We start from the raw sequence: 20,652 nt of genomic DNA, 5'->3' as shown, positions 1-20,652 counted from the left end.
TTGTTTAAAGTTTAACAAATTCATCAAATTTTATTTCATATTTAATCATCATATTTAATTGGAATGAATAAAAAAAGTTTTAAAATCTTTATTTTTCAATAAATATAACTAAGAGAAATAAGGGCTCATCCTCAAATGAAGAGAAACTGGTAAACCTCTCCTTAGCCTACGTAACATTCGGTAACATTATCCTTGAATTCCCTCTCTTATATATACTTTTTATTATAAGTTCACCTCAGATAAAACTTGAGGAGAGCCGCAGGAATGTCTATTATTCAAAATTTTTATTGTAGTTGTATATACATTTGAATAGGTGTCCTTTCGATTTTTTACGGTACAATGTACAATGTAAATAGGAAATTGGCTTACCGTATTTTATTCAATGAAACTATATGTCATATTTCATAGCAGGTGAGTTATAAATAAATAAGTTTCCTTACATTCTAAACTAGGAATTTGATGAAATCCCGAGATCTTATTTGAAAGTTAATAACATTTCAAAAAATTCGTATTAATTTTATAATAACAATTTTGTGCTTCTTTTCAAACTCAAAATTTAATTCGAACATATTCCAATTTTGAACTGAGATGAACTGAACTTCAAACTTGAAATTTATTGAATTTCTAATAAAAAAATTCTTGGCCGTCGTCTACCCATTTGTACTGAAAAAAAGTTATTGAATAAACTGATTACTTATTGAGATATTGTTGTAGTAAATTGTTCACATGCAGTTTTCATCCACAAACTTATTCTGTATGAAATCTAAAAAATTTATATGAATTTAGAAAAAAAATTGGATTGACTTTGATATCATCATACTTTCCATCATTGCCCCATCCTCTTATCGCCGTTTCAACACAAATTTTAGCCTTTGGTCCACACTGGTCATATTCCTATGTGAACCTCCTAAGTGTTTGATCTAACAATTGAAATTACATTTCTCATCGTTGTGAGGAAACTGTCAGTTATTCTGAGTTCAAAATGAGTTCTGAATTTCGCACATCTGAGTTTTCTTGAGTTCATGTCATATAATAGGAACCAAACTTCTAGAGAGAGAACACTTACAAAAATGTCTTTGTAACACAGAAATATTGAGTGCACAGCCTCCTGTTTATGCATGAACACGCTTCTTCCACTTGGAATATTTGTTCCATTCTAAACTTCTAAAATGATTATTTCAGTAACTACAAGGCTGGCTGGCTTCCCGTACTCTAAAATTGATATAAAACCAATAAAAAAAAATTAAAAAATCTCTAAAACCGCGAAATTTGAACACTCACTTTATATTTTGAACAGTTCGCGTAAAGTTCAAATGCGACGACAAATATTCTTGCAAATTTTTCGTAATGAAGAATATACTATTTTTGCAATTCTGCGACGATTCACTTCATTGTTACTGTAGATAGTCCATTCGATATTGTCTGAGAGTGAAAGAATTTCAAGAATGCAAACATGCCGGTACATCAAAGAAAACAATATAGTCGTATCAAGCATCACAAAGTCACTGAGATATTTCTACCCGCTATGTCCCTTGAGGACGATGCTATGTAGCCATCACAATAGTGACTTGTGACAAAGAACTTCAAAAGAGGCGGCCGACGCTGTTTGTAATATTGCGTTAAAATAGTATTAATAGGCGTCGGACTTGGGGTATTAATAAAAGTTTTCTAATGATGTATTCTGTATGATGCGAAGATAATTGAAATATCGTGAAAACTAATTTTGTTAAAATATTTTATTTTGAGAAGGAGAATTTATATTTGAAATAGTTTTTTATTTAGAATTGTTATCTTCTACAGATTTATAGAATAATCAGAATATTTAATTTAAAAATAATTACAAATTTAGAAAGGCCGAAAAATTTGATGAATTAGCTTTTTAAAAAAAATCTAATTTGTCAGTAACTTGAATTCATAAAATTTTGCATATAAAATGTTTCATCTGGTGACGTTTTGAAGTCTATCCATTTTCTTTATTCAACCTATTCAAATCAAAACATTATAATTTGTAGTTATAATTCGTCTTTTGATGTCAATCAATTTGATATTATCATTATTGACACTGATAATATCAAATTGATTGTAGGTTTGATAATGAATATAGATAAAGTTTTCGAAACGTCACCAGATGAGTATACAAGTAGATTAATTTTCCACGAATAGAAACTTGAACATTTGAATTTCGGGTTGAACCGCGCTCAAAGTTTTGCATTGTTCGACGTTTCGGCTTCGACTTTGTAGTCATTTTCAAGAAGTAGAAAAGTGTGGCTGTACTGAGAGACACACTTTAGGGTTTTGATGTTCTGGTTTGGCCAAACCTTCGAGACGGTATGACCCTCATTGACCCATGTTTCACCCAAATAAAAAATAGATTTACCCAGTATTCTGGCTTTTTTTACTTATCTTGAATAGTTCCTTCTCCATTCTACAATCTCTGATTTTTCTATTGACATGCTCTTTCTATTTTGTTTTCCGAAAGTGAAGTTCAGCTCTTATAATATCTTCTATAATCTAGTTCTTCTTATATCAGGAAAGAAACTGTTTTCACGAATAACTGACGGACGAATGCTGACAGTTTCTGACGCTTCACGATTCCCGAACAACTAGCTTCCATGTTTTATATCTTTTTATTCAACGCGCTCTCAAAATAAACTGAAGAATATCACTAAGACTAAGACCAAGACTAACTCCTTCATCGTGGCCTTTAAACTCCCAACAGAAAATAATATTTTATTCCTATGGAAAAAGCCAGATCACCCCTACTTATGAAAGCAGTGTGTCTGTTGGACGGTATAATTCAAAGAAATATCTATTTTTATACCGCCTTCAAAAAAACAAGGGTTTTTTCAATCCCACTTCAACTAAATACTTATTTGTTGGAAATTGTCTTGGTTACTACTGGACATATTTCCTCATTTGTCGTAGTTGATGTGTAATTTTGTTTGTTATGAATGACATTTTTCAAGAATAAATTTTGTATATTCATTCATTCAATTCTTTGAGAGTAAATGATTTGAATGCAGTACGCCTATATACTGCTGTTGTTTCTCTCATTTCTGGGCAGATTTTAGAAGGAATTATTCCTTTTTTGTTGCATTCCTCCTATTCAAATCTCTGCGGTATTTAACTTGTATACATAATCATATAATTTTCCTTTATTTCAGTTGCGTTATTCGCTTGCGAAAAAGAAAACATTTTGCGGATAAACATGGAGTAACGTTGTATTAAAACAGAATGCACTGAAACTTGTGAAAAGAACCAGCAGCAGTTTACGATTTATTTCCACAATTCATTTTCTTTTCGAATGAATACCTTTTTATCTGAAACGGTAACGCGGTTTTTTTGGACTTTTTGTCTTGATGTCCAAAATTTGTGTACTTTTCAGTTACTGATATAATCATTAAAATAATAATGCTAGGGTTTCAAGTTACCATTCCACAGGTCTCGTCACTGGACTTTGCGAAGGAGATCGATTTGACCTAAGAATTATTAAGTAGAGGCTTCTGAACTCTATTTTGTCACTGAAAGTGTGGTGTGATTATTATTTTTTCTGGAACAAAACTTCAAAGACTTACGAAGTGTACCAAATAATTTTGATGAAAACCATCGTTTATAACTTCTCATCAGCATTATGTAGAGTATTTGCCTCTGGGCATTTTATATAATAGTTTATGTAATTCATTTTACTGCTTTCTTTGTTGACGTTCTTAATTTTTTTTGAAATTTGTTTGTATGCTGATGGTCTGATGTTTATATGCTATTTTTGATGGTCGTTGCTTCCTATCGTCAGGCGCATTTGACCAATGCTTCCCCTGTTGGTTAACAGGAGCTTCGTCGGGGGGCTCCCATTTCTTTTTCTAACTTCTTTTTTTCATTATAAAAACAATTCTGGAGTCGCCTCCTGCTTGGGAGACCTTTTGGTTATCCGAACCACCCCGGCCTGGATACTCATCACTTTTTTTAATGACACTCACACATTTCCGTAATTAACAAAATGGACTAGCACAACACAAAAACGGAGTCCCACGATAGCACATGGCATCCGCCTACCTTCTTTGTGGGCGGACGTTATCAGCACGCCCGTCCACTACGACGGAACTAATATGGATCGGTAACTGTGAAACGAACGATTTTCAAGGCAATGTCTTACGTAGGAGCATCATTTTGAGGCATTTTAAAATTTATGTACTGAGATTTTTCCTCAGTAGTTTCTAGTGAAAAATTTTTCACTCTTATAGATTTCAGTATTGTTATGTGCTTTTTCCACAAGAACGAAAAGCTGACTAGTGAAGTCTTACTAACTCCCTGTCGAGGTACACAGTCAGAGAATGAGTTCGATTAGATTTTTTCATGGAACTTTTTACGTAAGGAAGTTTTTCCTATCATTTAACCCCCGGAAGTTTAAGAAGACATATATAAATGAAAGAAGAGACATTTATTTGATGGAATTGACCTGTACTTGATGAAAATCCATAACTTATTCGCGTAACACTTTACTGTGAGATTTTCACTGGACAGTTTCCAAAACCGCATCACATATTTCGCTAAACAATAGCTTCCTCGCATGTTTTCATACTCAGCTAGTGTATAGCCAAACACGTGTTGCGGTTTGGTGAATTATCCAGTGAAAATTTCACGATGGAATGCTACTTGAATGACTGACATATATTGACAATCCATAAAAGTTATATACCACTACTGCGGTAGACATTTTCAAAGGTGATAAGGTAACGGTCGCAATACTCGAGCTGGTGCTCTGGTTCTTGTTCTTGTTGTATTAACTAGTATTTCCGTACTGAGCGCACTATTTATATCATTTTCAATTGTATTACCTGTTCGTGTACCTTTAAAGAAGCAAGCTTTTATCAATATTCATTGTCTTCTCTTTTCTATTGAAATTATCTCTATGCTTTTGAATATCTAGTGCCTCTCTATATATTCTTGGGTAGTAATTATGGGTACTGTCGAGTATAACTGTGGGTACCTTCTATGTTAAGAGCATGTTAGGCCACAGCCGACTTGTCGGTTCATCCGAGGCGACACTTTCTCTTGGGTTCGGAGAAACAAGTCCCTATACTTCGTTTCGTGGTTCCGATGTGACCGACCCGCAGCTACACCTGACGTTGCTAGAGGTTCTAGGGTCCTTCGCTGACCTGATACTCTGCTCGATGGTTTTTGTTGGCCTTCATATTGGTTTCACGTCGTGTTACACTAAGATTCTATTAATCCGGTCTGTGACATTTTTGACATAGGGAAGGAAATCTTTTCCTTGACTGGCCCAGCTGGGGTAGCTTTGGAGTTCTCTCTCCTGGGTCGTATGGCCCGCTCGAATTCTCTTTCGCTGTACCCATTACGTTTAATTGCATTTTTCAAGTGATTCAATTCTGCAAGCAGGGTTGTGGCTGGTGGTTGGAGTTTTTGTTCAGGTATCTGTCTGTGTGCGTTGGTTTTCTGTTCTGTTCACAATGGAACGAGAAATCTAAGGGACTCTAGCCTTCTTGGAAGTTCTTGTGAACAGAAGTGAAGACGATACACTAGGTCACCGAGTGTACAGAAAACAACGCACAGAGACAGATACCTGAACAAAAACTCAAACCACAAGCCACAACACAAGAGAGGGCTAAATTAAACGTTGGTTGAGGAAATATAACGGATCTGTGAACTTGAGGGTCTGCTTGAAGTACTGAATCACCTGAAAAATGCAGTCAAACAGCGAAAGAGAATTCGAGCGGGCCATACGACCCAGGAGAGAGATCACCAAAAAAATCCCAGTTAGGCCAATCAAGGGAAAAGCTTTCCTTTCCTATGTCAAAAATGCCACAGACCGGATTGGTAGAATCTTAGCGAAGCACGACGTGAAACCAATATTTAGGTCAACAAAAATCATCAGACAAAGTCTCAGGTCAGCGAAGTACCCTAGAATCTCTAGCAACGCCACTGGTATACCACATTCCGTGTAGCTATGGGTCGGTCCACATCGGAATCACGAAACGAAGTATAGGAACCCGTCTTTTCGAACACAAGAGAAACTTGCCTCGGCTAAACCGACAAGTCGACTGTGGCCAAACATGCTCTCAAGAAAGAAGGGACCCACATTATCTCATCTGAAGACACAGTACTCGACAGTACTCAAAATTACCACTCAAGAATAGACAATAGACATTCAATAGCATAGGGATAATTTCAATAGAATAGAAGAGACAATGAATATTAATAAAAGCTGGCTACCTGTCCTTAGAGGTACACGAACACGAAAAGGTAATACAATTGAGAATGATATAAATAGAGCGCCCTGTAGGAAAATAGTAGTTACTTCGGTCAGAAAACCTGGAAAATAGTCTCCATACAACTGAAAACAGTTTGAGATATTTTTTGAAGTGTGTGTGATAACGTTTGACAAATATTTTTGTAAATACGTGATCTACTGAATATTATTGGACCTAGTGAATTAAAATAGTTCTCGATACCTGATTTCTGGAAAAAGGTACATTCAGCTGATCTTTTATTCTGGTGTTATGTGTTTCAAATTATTGAAAACATAAAAACAGACTTCAACTATGTTTTGAGCACATCTTGAGTCAACTTGGGCCTAATAGAGCCGCAACAACTGATCAACAGACAAAATTGTTTTTAAATGGGAAATTGGTGGGTAACTGAATTCAAATTGTTATTCAGTGTTGCCCATATACTACCTGTGTTCTCTTCATAATGACTGACTATTTCCAACGGCCACATAACCACTACCTACGTTTGTTCAAATATGTTTTAATCCATTTCAGAGTGACAAGACGAATCCCGTACCAAAATAGTTTATCCAATGAAATAACATGATTAATGCAATCGAATGTCCTGCTGAGGTCACAGAATACCCGAATAGGGCATTCGGCGGCGTGAATGTAATTTAATACTTTAAGTACGTATAAATTAATTGCAGTTGTAGTTGATTTATTTTGCACGAATCTATGTTCATCTTGATTTATAATGTTGACATCTTTTATGCAAATTAATGTTATTTCTAGAATTATTATTGATAATTATTAGTTATGATTTCGCACGGTGGCAAAGTAGTATACAACTTCAAGATAAAGTAATTTTGAGCTTTTTGTATTGGTCTCTCCTGTGATTATACGATATAAATTTTTTATTGTTACTACTACTTCCGAATGTTCCAGCAACATATCTTGAACTAATCCTGGAAGATTCTGCCAGAAATCCATAAATCTTCTTGCCATCCAGGTGTTCAATATTTGTTTGGCAAAGCCTAAAGCGATGCTGATGACAGGTTCTGGTCCGATGAAGCTGCTTGCAGCACCCTCTTTTGCAAGGGAGGCAGCAGCCTCATTACTACGTTACTCGGTAGGAGCCAAGAGCTTGACTGTCCGAGAATATTTTATTGACTTGTGTATGAGGTTAGATTTCTCCAATCTCTGCACTCAATTCAGTAGCGTAAATTTCCGCTTGAAATACAGTCGCATAGGTTCCTAGGCAGTTTGATATATCTGTCCCGGGTCTGCGACTGAAAACACCTGCACCAGAACGGAAAGGTGTTTTTGATCGTATTTATCAACAATAGTCAACCTACTTAACGCTGCTAGATACATCACCAATACGTCGCGTATTCTTTTCGATTTCATTTGCATAACAATTGCGAATATCTTTCACGATTACAATCCTGACATTTCTGGATATCATAAATAAATTGTTGGTATTCAAGGAAGAGTTGGAATTGAAGGATTTTTGTCTTATTTTCGTCAGATTATGCGTGAAGTAAAGTGTGGTAATTCGTTTTTCATTTCGGTCCCTTGTATTGTTGAGTAAGGGTCTAGTTACTGTCATACTCAGATTAAAACTGAATTTCTGTGGAAGCATTCATGCAAAGTTTTAATATCCTGTTACAATTTTATTTGAGACATTGATTCCATTGGTTCAATTTGATTAGGATTGTGACAGTGATTGAAATCGTGAGAATTATGCATAACTAGGCCCCGAAAGTCGCGTATAATTCAAGAATAATCAAACCTAGATTTTGATTTCATGACTCTCAGTTTTATCTATCCACCTAATGGAACTAATGGTTTCAAAATACTTACTACGCTGCTAGTTTGATGAATTTTCTCAGAACCGCCACCCTCTTGCTGAGACTGGTCGTCAAACAAATTTCAGTGACCACCCAGAATTGTATTTCATTGAATCTTCGTAGGAATACGTCTAAGTTAGCAGTGATTTGTCCAAAATGGTGTCTGCCGAATGTATGATAGAGTAGCTCATATTCGTGGACACACCTGGAAGGCAAATCAAATGAATTAGTGAATTAGGACGAGAGTATACCTTTGATAATTATTCTTTTGCGACCTTTACCGTTTAATTATAAATGAATAAATATCCGTTGTTTGGACAATTAGGTTCGAATTGAGGAAACTTATATGTGTAGCAGTGGTGTAGGTCACTTTTATACTTTGAGTTAGTTTTCGGTCCTTTGCTCGTTCTCTTCAATTTATTTTTTCTTTATTACTCTGGACGGCACCTAAGCATTTCTTTTTCCCTTCTTCTCCTGCTTCTAATATTCTCAGGAATTTTTTTCCTTTGGCATTTGTAGATACGTCCATCCAAATAAATCAAATATTTGAAACCCATAAAAACTTCTACAGTTGCGCACGGGTAACAATATTTTGGGTATACTTTGAGCATTTGATTTCTTGTTTATTATGACATTCGGTAATTAATTGAAGTTTTACAATAAAATTATAATCATTAAAGAAAGTTACTATTAAACATCACATTTCAAATGATAGGTAGAATAATATTTTATTCATTGTATTTTCAACAAGACAATGTGCGGTCTCTCTTTTCATATTGAAAATAAAATTTTTGAAATATTTCTTAAATAGTTGTTCAGTGTTATAAATGTTTTATAGTTATCAGCTATAATATCCCAAGGACATTGATAACTAACGAAATAATTTTATCACAGTTTTCGGAAGCACGTTATTTGGTAACATCCCGACGCCGAAGGCGGAGGGATGTTACCTAAAATAACGTGCTTGAGGAAGTTGTGATAAAATTATGAGTTATTTATCAATGTTCGAGGGATATTCGGTGAGAAAATTTTTTGCAATTCGAACAAAATTATTTATTGAACACAGTTATTAAAAGAACAATTCGTATAATGATATTCCGTTGATCTTGCTGTATTTGCCTCGGTTACTATTGACAGTATTTTTTGGTGTATTTTCTTCAATGATTTTGTCAATTGCAATGGCAATGATTTTGAACACCAAAGCGAGGAAGTGACATTTTCGAAATAAATTGAATTACTGAAATGTCAAACAACTTTATTGTGTTGGTTGCTTAGCAATGTCATGACATAAGTGATAACTACCCGTGAAAACTATCCATGGGTAGTTATCAGTGTAATGATGGTTTCATTGGTTATTTCGACACACATGACTAGAAATAGACAAATTTGATAGGATAATTTTTTCGGCAAAAAATTTTCAGGAAAATAATTAGATAATTTTGCACTCAAATAAATATAACTTTTCTGACCAAGAGATCTGGAGCAATATATCTTCATCATCTTTTAATTTATTCGGCTTCTTTGCTACCTCCCAAGAATTCCCTTTCCCAGATCGCAATCTTTCTTTTTTTCTTCTGATTCATAATTCAAGTTTCACATGCATAGAGTAGTATTGCTCTAATTTTATTGTTACATATGCTCGGATTTCGGTTGACATTGACACATTTTTTGCCTCCAGAAGTTTTTTATCTATTTCTCTGCCTTCATCTTCCATCATTAATTTTATTTGTGATCATTGTATGTATGCATTATCCTGGTCGTTTTTTAACTGTAAGTCCTACAAGGTCTGTCAAATTGGACGAGAGTTTCCTATCATGGGTAACTGAAATAATCTTGTTACTGAACTTTCAATACTGTTTTATATTTGTTATAATGTGTTGTTATAATAAGCGAATGAATGTCTTTACGTACTGTTATCGATGACATGAGTCGATATAACATATTCGTGACATAAAGTTGTAATTTTATGAAGGAATTGAGAGCTATATCTTGTAATGTTATTCAGATTGATGCTGAAGAGGCAATAAGGTAAGTGTCTTATTCTGAAACATCGGATGTCCGACACTGAGGATGACATTATTCCATGTATGTGAAATTGTTCTTCTTTCATATACTATATTGTATAGCAATCCTGTGAAAGGTATATGATTAGAATCCATTACGAATGTTTAGAATACAAACTGAATAGGAAAAAGTGTTTTTTGTATAATTCAAAGTCCATATAAAAGTAGTTATTTCGAAAAGATTTTTTCTTTCGTGTGATTCAATGTTTATAGAAAGTAATTGTTTTGAGAGGGTTTTTTCTTCCAGTTTGTGCCTGAAAGTTACTTCTTTGCATGATCTACACATCTGCAGATTTTATTTTTGAATTGATTGCTTTCTTTCTTTGGAAGATTTCCTACGTAGTTTTCCAACCTGTATTTTGTATATTCTGTATTCCAGGATAATGTACTGAAACACATGAATTAGTGTTATTCATTTATATTCTGCACGCATATTTGACACCCTGATTCGCAACATGTGCATTGATCCCAATATCAGAGTATTCAGTTCGATACGTGACAAGTGCCTTCGTATATTATTTACATAGAGAATGTTTTGATAAAAAATCTCTCAACATAGATATACCAGTATTTGATGAAAATGAACCTGCCTTGATTGGTAAAAGAAATTAGTTATTGAATATCTTCAATATCTGTTGAAGTGAAAATGGAAACTTCTAACGAGGTTTTGCGAAAAGAAATGTACTCGTATACAAGGAGTTGAAGAATGAACCGGCATTGAATACTGATTCAAGAGAAGCTGGGTACAGTTCATATTCAAAAATGTCAAATAGAGATGAAATTATAGATTTCACGGAAAATAAAGTTTCTGTACAACTGTCATTGAAAGTGACATTTTTGATGTTTGTCAAGAGTATCAAAAGATGATGTTTACAAAGTAGCGTGTTAAAAATATTTTCAACACTAGTGGGCGTAATGCAACGTATTTATTAAACTAGTCAATGTTTTTCCAACAATGCAAAAAGAACGACCTATTTTCTTTTTTGTATTTGAAATTTGAACAATCAATGATTTATCCATTAATTTAATAAATGGCACAACTCTTCACGCCGACAGGCTCCATATATTCCGAAAATAGTAGCAACTTTTATCATCAAATATTTTTCATCTGGCGCCTCATTTATATACCTCTAGTCTTGTTCAAACGTAAGAGTTTTCGATTTTTTGGGCCTATACCTTTAATTTTTTCGCTTTAAGAATGCTACTAACTTGAAATATTTGCTTGTATTAACACCATTTTTAACGAGCGCACTCAACTTCATCATTGAAAACTTGCTTCACGAAGTTGACGAGTTCCATATTTTTGATTTCTCTTCTAGATAGGCTGAGAAGACGGTTTCGCTGAAATTTTCTTCGACGTTTTTAAGTCTACACCAGCTAAGAAAATTAGAATATGCTGAGGCGATTTTTTGGTAACAATTCAATTGAAGCTCTTTTTGCAGCCTCTTCAATTTCGTCAGGAACACACAATGTTCGTGAAATTACTCAACTCGCTACGCTCGTTTCGCAAATTCTTTCACTCACAAAATAAAACCTTACTTTTAACACTCATATCATGAATAGCTATTGTAAGGAAATGATGACAGAACATATTTCACAGCATATATAAAAGAACATTCGAACTTATTAAGGAACCGAAAATGAACTCGATAATTAAGAAACCCGATTGTAACAACTGATAGCAATTGAAAAATATAAAGATTACAGATGGGTGTTTTTATCATTTCACACTCGTTTGCGAAGGCCTTTGTTGGGCCTACAATCAGCTTCTTCTTAGTTTCATAATTATAATGATATATACGTGATGTATCTACTCACCAAAAAAGATCCCAGTCAAACAGGGTCATGTAGTATGCAAGCTCTTTCGTGCTGAACATTTCTATATCTCCATCTATACCTTGCGTCGGTTGTTCTTGTTCGCTAAGACACGTCTGAAAAAAAAGTTTTCAATTATTTTGTTTGTATTTGCGTAAGAGACCTATATTAAGTGGGACTTTATTGAATGGTTGGGATTCTGTAGTAGGTTTCTAAAATGAGAACCTAACTTTCCTTATGATTTATGTGGTAAACCATCTTCAGGAGATACTGAATTATATTTCATTGGATGAATTTTGATTTGTACTCCATCAAAGTAGCAAATCAAAGTTCTTGTGAAAGTTATTTAGTATCTTCTTTGATAGACGATAGTGAAGCATAAATTTATAGAACATCCCAAAGGAAAACGTATCTCGGTAACTGATAATTAATGTTTCGGAGAAAAAACATACACCTCTGTGTGGAAGGCGAAGTTCGATTTGCGATGTATTGCAATGGATAAAACTTAATCTACTTTTTTATGAGCAGAATTAGATATTTTCTGTAGTTCGTGAAAAGGAAAAATAACCCAAAAACCATCAAAACCGTGGGATGTTCTTAGAACGGTTGAGGATATGTTTTCCATGATATAATATATATATATATATATATATATATATATATATATATATATATAAAGTGATGTTTATTTCATTATAAATATGACTCTCAAATACTGGGTGAGAATGAATAATTACTCAAACATATATACATAAACTAGATGAATAAAAGGAACGATATTGATATAAGAGAAATTAGTACAATTCAACATACAAAGATACAATGATTATGTATGACGATTGCAACAACAAAAATTATTATCAATAATTTTCAGTAATTTCACCAAATGTAGATGATTTATGGACTTTATGTAGATATTATGGACTTCCTAAAATACATAAACCTAATTTGAAACTGAGACCCATTATTTCTTCCACTGATGTCCCAAATAGCAAATTTGCCCAAATGGTCACAAAAATTCTCACTGATGCTTATAATTATGAGAATGAATTCTATATTGAGGTTTTAATGATGAATGAGAACGGGAATGTTGCCTACTTATTCATCAAACTCAAACACCTGTTCATGCAGCTGCAGTTTCGTAAGAATGTATCATCTTTCCCTCCAACCGATTTCCTGGAGTCTCTGAAGTCCACTAGATACTCGTTAGGACAAGAGGATTGTTCCGAATTCTTGGGGTTCTTGTTGAATACTCTTCGTGAGCAAAACAATAGTAAAATCAATGCTCCTGACCGCTCTGGATTGAATGATTCCGTACAGTTCATCTAGTCTTGTGTTTGTTAATCTCTTGCTGGAAAAATCCCCACTTGTTTACTTTGTAGTAAATGTTCAAGAGGTAGCGAAAACTTATGTGAATTTCTGGAACTTCATCTAGCTTTTCCTAATACGACTAATAACCAGTCCGTGCAAAGCTTATTGTTAAATTATCTGAAAATGGAATTTTTAACAGGTGATGATCGACTGTATTGCCAAACATGCGCCAAACTAACTGACTGTTATAAGGAAACAAGTATAGGTGAGGCACCAGTCAATCTAATAATAACACTGATCTTCAAACAAGACTCACCTCTGACGGAAGCAAGAAACTCTTTGGAAGGTTCGAAATAGATGAACATTTCAATGTAGCAGACCACTATTATAATATTCATGCAGTCATTGTTCACTGTGGTTCTGGCGTTGAATTTGGTCATTATTACGCCTTGGTCAAAGACGAAACGGACTGGTTTAAGTTTGACGATAGTCGTGTCACGAAGTGCTCTGGCAATGCATTGAATCTATTGGAGCCTCTGGAGATACCCTACATTTTGTTTTATAAGAGAGAGGATATTGGTAGATCAAGATCTTCAGATGAAGTGGTGCTGCAGGTTTTACCAGGTTTTCCTGCAGCTGAAAAAGCGAATGCGCCACTGGAATCAATGAAGTCGCCCCGGAGCGTCAATTGATTTTTTTGTTGTTTTTATCTTCATCGTTGTTTTAATAAAATTGATATCAAAGATTCTTTCGATTTTTCCAATTTTATAAATGAAAAATTATTACCTCCAGGTTATATTCTGATCAGCCTTGATGTGATTTCACTTTTTAGCAATATACCTATGAAAAGTATTATCAAAAGATGGAATGATATAAATAAAAAATGTTCAATAAACCAATAAAAAATTATTGAAATAATTAATTTCATGTTCAACTCAAGTTATTTCTCTTTCGAAGGTAAATACTATAAACGAATTCTTGGTACACCAATGGGAGCTACTTTTTCTCCTATTATAGCGCAATACGTAATGGACGATCGTTTTGAAAACATTTTTTCCTAACTGAGTTTTGAAATTTCTTTTTTGAAGAAATACATTGACGATGTCATTTGTGCAATACCTTATGACAAATCTAAGAAAATTCTTGATAATGTCAATAGATTTGATAAAAAATTATAATTCACTATCTAAATAGAAAATAATCCGTAAAACTGATGATTTCTTGATTACTGATTGGTATGTCAAACCTACTAATTCAGGAAGATATATCAATCACTATTATTTTCATAAAAAATTTGTTAAAATCAATTTAATACTCTCTTTGAAAAAAAAGAACAGAAAAATTAGTACACTCTTCCCTCAAGCAAAACAATCTCAGACTTCTTAGAGACATATTGATCGAAAATTTTTATCCCAGAAAACTTCTCAATAAAATTATTTTCAATACTGGCAGTAATACAAATTCCAATGTAATCAACAGAAATGTATGTAATGATAGTTTACGTATCAATTTTTCTTATAAATCTATACCTAACCTTGGAAATATATCTTCAAATATCATAAAACTTTTTCATAATGAACAAAATATCAAAATATGTCAAAAAATATTAATACCATAAAGAATTTGAATACTAAATTGAAAGATAAAACGGATACAACCAGAATGTCGAATGTGATTTATAATATTCCTTGTAACAATAATTGTAATTTAGATTATATTGGAACAACATCTAGAATTCTTAATGATAGAATAACTTCACATAAAAGTGATATAAAGCTTGATGAGAAATCATGCGCATTAGCACAACATTCTATAGAAACAGGACATAAACCAAATTACTCTAATATCAAAGTTTTACATACAGAAAAAAATATTTTTAAACTCCTTTTTCTTGAAATGGTTGAAATTAATAAGTCTTTTGTTTGCCTGAATAAGAAAACTGACATTGATATTCTCAGCAGTATATACAGTAACTTACTGGAACTACATCAAAAACATAATAATAATGAAAATTGTATCAATCAATAACTTTTTTTTTGAAGTCAAAGATTATGAAATCATCGTACCCATTGAAAAATTACATTCATCTAAAGGTATGACATTTGTCAAACCCAAAGTAATCCTATACATGTTTAACTTTTTTCGTCAATTTATATGTTCAATTCATTGTTTTTGACTCATTTTTACTGTAATTATGATTTGTAATGTTTTTCAATGGCGAAAAAACTCACAACTCAATAAATTATAGGCCCTGAAGAAGCTTCCCATTAGAAGCGAAAGCTTGGCAAAGTGAAGCAATGTTTTGATATATATATATATATATATATATATATATATATATATATATATATATATATATATATATATATATATATATATATATATATAATTTGGGAAATATCTTTAGGTGATCAGCAGAACGGAAGTGTACTCTTATAACACAAGTTATTCCAATATTTCGATAAAATTTATTATCATCTTCAAGGAAAAGCTACAAAATTTGTATGATGGTATGATTACCATCATACCATTATACATTAGCAAAAAAAGAAATACATGATGGAAAATCCCCAATTTATTGAGTCAAACACGAATTTTCTCTGACATTTTATTATAAATCAAACATAACTATATATTTCCATGAACATCAACTGTTTGTTTTTCAAAATTGTTAAAAAAGTTAAATCAATTTTGACAACTATTAAGTCAATTTAAATTCAATCTTTTGACAGAATTTTTATATATATATATATATATATATATATATATATATATATATATATATATATATATATATATATATCTCATTTGTCATTATCTAGGTGTGCTGTTACGTGTTCAGAAGTTTTGTTGACCTTGCTCAACTCACTTCTTACTATACTGGTAAAACGGTATTCGTTACGTGTTCAGATATAGAGGGTCCATAAACTCTCTACTACCTACTACTTAAATGTTGTTGAGTTTTACCTGAGTTCTTCTTCTTCTTAGTTGACCTCATCTTCCCGTTAAGGTATCGAATATGAAATCTGAAGTTTTCACACGACAAATGAGATTTTGTCGAAACGTCGGTGAAATTAAAGATAATATCACATACACGGATCAAATACCCGAAAAACTCATATACCCGAAAAACTATATATATATATATATATATAGTAGGAGATTTGAGCCGGTTCTAAGCCTCCCCCCACCACTATGACGTCACGTGGGGTGGATGACCTAGACCGACTCATGTGACCCTGAGAAATATGTCTGGTGCATGCCACCTTGAAAAATATGTATGGTGCATATGACCTTGAAAAATATGTCTGGTGCATAGGTGGTACGTGTACATCACAGATTACAGCCAGTTCTGGGCCTCCCCCCACCACTTTGACGTATTAATTGCTTTTTTTTGTTGTTGTTTAGTAACATCAAGGCGATGTGACCTTGAAGGGTCTGGTACATGGATCGTTCAGAATTTTTTTCATATGAGATTTTGTGTGTGTGTGTGTGTGTGTGTGTGTGTGGGTGTGACATAGTGACGTAATTACATTTGATTGATGTGTGTTTGTGAGAATGCACGGTACAGGTTTTCATCATGTGCTTGTCTATGTACAAACATACGTCTGCATACTTCGAAGATCCTTCAAGTAATGAATGTTCCATCGATGTGAACCCACCTAGTAGTGGTGTGACGTCACAGCATCAACCGTTCAACGGTAAGAGAGCGAGATGTTCACTCCACGACGTGCGGCTGAGTAATGCGTATTCATCGGTGTGCCCTCACCTCTATCGCTGTGACGCTGAAGGCTGTGACGTAACGCATCGCTCTAGCCTCGCTATCGATGGTGACACGCAGGTGGCCGAGGACTGTGCTAACGTCTGCCCTCTTCGAGAGCGCAACAACCACTGCCACTGCCTGTTCGCATGACATCCAGTTGGGAGGTGGGCTTGGCTGTGACGTCAGGCATCTCTAGTGGGTAGCGAAGTAGGGTGAACTGAAGAGAGTTAAATAACGTGCATTTGTATAGATAATATTGTAGAGTCTCGTGAAGTATTAATCTGAAAATTATCAACTTGAGCTGTGCCAAGGTATGGTTAGGGCGAATTGGATACATATAACAATTGACAGAAATTCACTCTATTATAGCAAAATTTGATCTCACATTTTCGCTTTGAAACCTCATTGAACTATTGAGGCCCGCGTCGGACTGCAAAGTTAAAGGTTATAAAATAATTGGAGATAAGTAATGAGAAGAGTTTATTGCATGTATTCAAATGATTCAACATGAAACAAACCAATGAAGCACAAGTGATAAGAAATGAGAGTTCAGAGAGTGGATTCTTGTTGCTTGTAACTATCCAATGGAATTTAAGATCTGAATCTTGTGCAATGTTATATTCATGATGACGAATAAAAGAACAGTTATTATTTAGGTCTATTTTATGTACGGAAAACACTGAAGAGAGTGAAATTGAATTACAGAATACATATTCGTAAGAGAAATAAATACAGTAGGATTTGGAAAAATCTTGTGGTTTGGTTAGAATTTAAAAATTGTCGAAAGAGACAACTGCTTTGATGAGCCGATTTTCTATAGTTTGTGCCTGTATTTGCCGTATGTCAAAAACTTGTCGATTTTGATATTGCACGTAGCTTTTGCATTCCGTTTCGACCTTCACAGCATATGACATCAGCGTAACTATAACTGAAAAGTAGGATGTGCCATCACTTTGATCGATAATAAATTCATTCACCTGTCATTGCCAGATTTACCCGGCAAGTTTGGTTTGACTTTGAAATAAATGCAAGGTTATTATCTGCCCCAAAACAGATGCGTAGACTCAACACATAACATTTTACAGGAGAACAAACTGACATTTTTCACGCATATGCATGTCTAATATGAACTAGGTACCGCCTACTTAATGATGATTCAAAATGCTACACTATATTTTTTCTTGAAATATGATTACATTACAATTTAAACCAACATAGTGGATGATATTGACGTAACTTCAACTGAAAAGTGGGTATCGCCTCACTTTGGTCTCTTTTTTTCCACACATTGGCAAAATCTGATGGTGAAGTTTGGTTTAACCTTGAAACTAAATACTAGGATTTTCTCGAGGGTCGAGTTTTCATGTATGCCGATGGCACAACATTGTGACGTCCCCAGATCTGAATGAAATTGAAAATGAAACGAAACTAGTAATCAATGAATTTGAATGTTGGTGTAGAAACAATCATTTAATAAATAATGGAAATAAAACAACATTCATCCAGTTTTCAAGTAAGTATCAGTGACTTTCCAAATAAATCTAGGTTTCGAAACTGAATTGTCTTTCAATAATCACATCGAATACTTGTGCACTTCTCTGAAAAACGTATTTTGCCTTCCTAACAATGAAAATAAATTTAAATAGAATCTTTATAAGGCAAAAACGCTTCATTAGACTAATTTTTGATCTCAAAAACAGAGAATCTTGTAAGAAAACATTCCAAGACAAAAATGTTTTTCACATTACCATGCATTTATCTTTACAAAATATTAAGCTACGTTCATGTACATTCCCATTTGCTAACAAGAATTGAGGAAATTCATTGTCATTAAACGAGACGGAGAAACGATTTCCATCAGGAAAAAATGAACCATAATGAAACAAATTTTCTCATATTCAAGAAAAAAAGTCAAAGACTTTTTGGTAACAAGTTGTTTTTACTTCCTGATAGAGTATGAAAATAATATTTTTGTGTAACATGTGCTGTTATTGATATAAGTGCTATAAGATAAAATATTTTTTGTAAAATGTGACGTGTCATATATACATTCATGTATCAAAAATGATGACTTAAATTTGACTTTCACTTCTCCTCCAATGTCATGCTAGACGGATATTTCTCACACATATGCATGCCCTACATGAACTTCCGCATGCTTGAAAATGATGTAATAATTTAAAATGTCACACTACGTTTTTCTTCTCGAAACATGATTGATTACAAATCTGAAGCCATACAGTAGATGATATTGATATGATTTCCACTGAAAAGCAGGTTTGTTCTCACTTTAGTCTGTTTCTCCCCCACCATGTCAAGATCTGACAGATCAGTTCGGTTTGAGCTTGAAACTGAACGCCCAGGTTATGCTAGACGGAGATTTGCGGAGTTTCCAAAAGAGATGCGTAGGGTCATGCCATTTTGCAGTAGAATATATTGATATTTCTCACACATGCATATGCTCGCCTAACAAGAACTTTCACGTATTGCAGTACAATCTAATCATTTGAAATTCAACACTATATTGCAGTATCTGACGGTGGGGTGTGGTTTGACTGTGAAAATGAATACAAAGTTCATTCTTAGCGAAAATCGTGCTAAACGGGGTTTGGAAGTTCTCCAAAACAATGTATACAGTCACAACACAACATTTTGCAGCGAAAAAGACATATTTTCCACTCCTAAATATATTCTCGACATGAACTTTTACATGTCGCAATACACATGTTTCAATTTGAAATGTATTACTATCTTCTTCTTGAAACCCAATATTATCCAAGATTCAAGCCAATATACCATATGACGTAAGCGTGTATTCAACTGAAAAGGAGGTATTTCCACACTTCAACCTGAAAACTGATTCCTCCCCTCCACCATTTCATGATCTGACCTTGAAGTTGAGTTTGATCTTCAACTTGACTACGTGGTCATTTTCTGTCGATTTCCTGCTATACTGGTTTGTGAGTCCCCAAATATTACATTACACGCATGCTTCACACCATGCATGCTTATGTTTATGTTGTAGTATTTTTCTCGAGAGAATTTATATGGTTGAAGCTGCGATGATTCTGCAACCGTGTTAGGAATCACACGTTAAAAGGTAAGACCTCGTTAGTCATTAGCTCGCACAAGTTTCTCAACTTCTGAGAGTTGTCGTTCGTATGGGGGCGACAGCTGATTAACGGAAAAACAGATTTTAAACAGAAACAGAACATTTACTTGCTGCATGATAAAGATACAGTAATGCAACTTGTCGCTATCGAATTGGGTACTATAATAGCGTGATCAACATTTTTGTCAACATTTTCACTGTTGTTCCTGTGAATATAGTATTTCAGACTAATATATCATCATAGAAATTCAGTTTTCTGATATACTATGATTCCATAAGACATGTGTCTCAATAGCAGATTTTATTCATATTTGCTCACATTACTTCTAACGCAGTTTTCCCCGCTAGGTAGTGCTGTTTCTAATTTAATGTTCGAGGAATATTTTCTGGCGCTCCATTTCGGTCAATCAGTTATTGTTGAACCTGCTTCTGAAATTTTGAAAAATGTTTGCTGATGTGATGAAATATATCGCATCTATCTTGAGGCTCATAATAGATGAATTCAAGGAGA

At 33.9% G+C, this 20,652-nt stretch overlaps 1 protein-coding gene across 5 annotated transcripts in view; it reads right to left on the bottom strand.

The window, feature by feature from the left end:
- Positions 1-20,652, bottom strand: part of Epac (Exchange protein directly activated by cAMP) — a 757,111-nt gene that overhangs the window by 15,130 nt on the left and 721,329 nt on the right. For all 5 annotated transcript variants that reach the window (XM_074175396.1, XM_074175398.1, XM_074175397.1 and 2 more), the window contains 2 exons: positions 11,959-12,071; positions 8,091-8,282 (listed from right to left, as the gene is read on the bottom strand). In XM_074175396.1, coding sequence (XP_074031497.1) covers positions 8,091-8,282; positions 11,959-12,071 — 305 coding nt within the window. The remainder of the gene's footprint in view (positions 1-8,090; positions 8,283-11,958; positions 12,072-20,652) is intronic.

The sequence above is a fragment of the Leptinotarsa decemlineata genome, unplaced genomic scaffold (genome assembly GCF_025532065.1).
Source record: "Leptinotarsa decemlineata unplaced genomic scaffold, Ldec_3_MD MMD2_tig00001019_RagTag_RagTag, whole genome shotgun sequence".
NCBI classification, from domain to species: Eukaryota; Metazoa; Arthropoda; class Insecta; order Coleoptera; family Chrysomelidae; genus Leptinotarsa; species Leptinotarsa decemlineata.
This window is presented reverse-complemented; position numbering and strand designations above follow the sequence as displayed.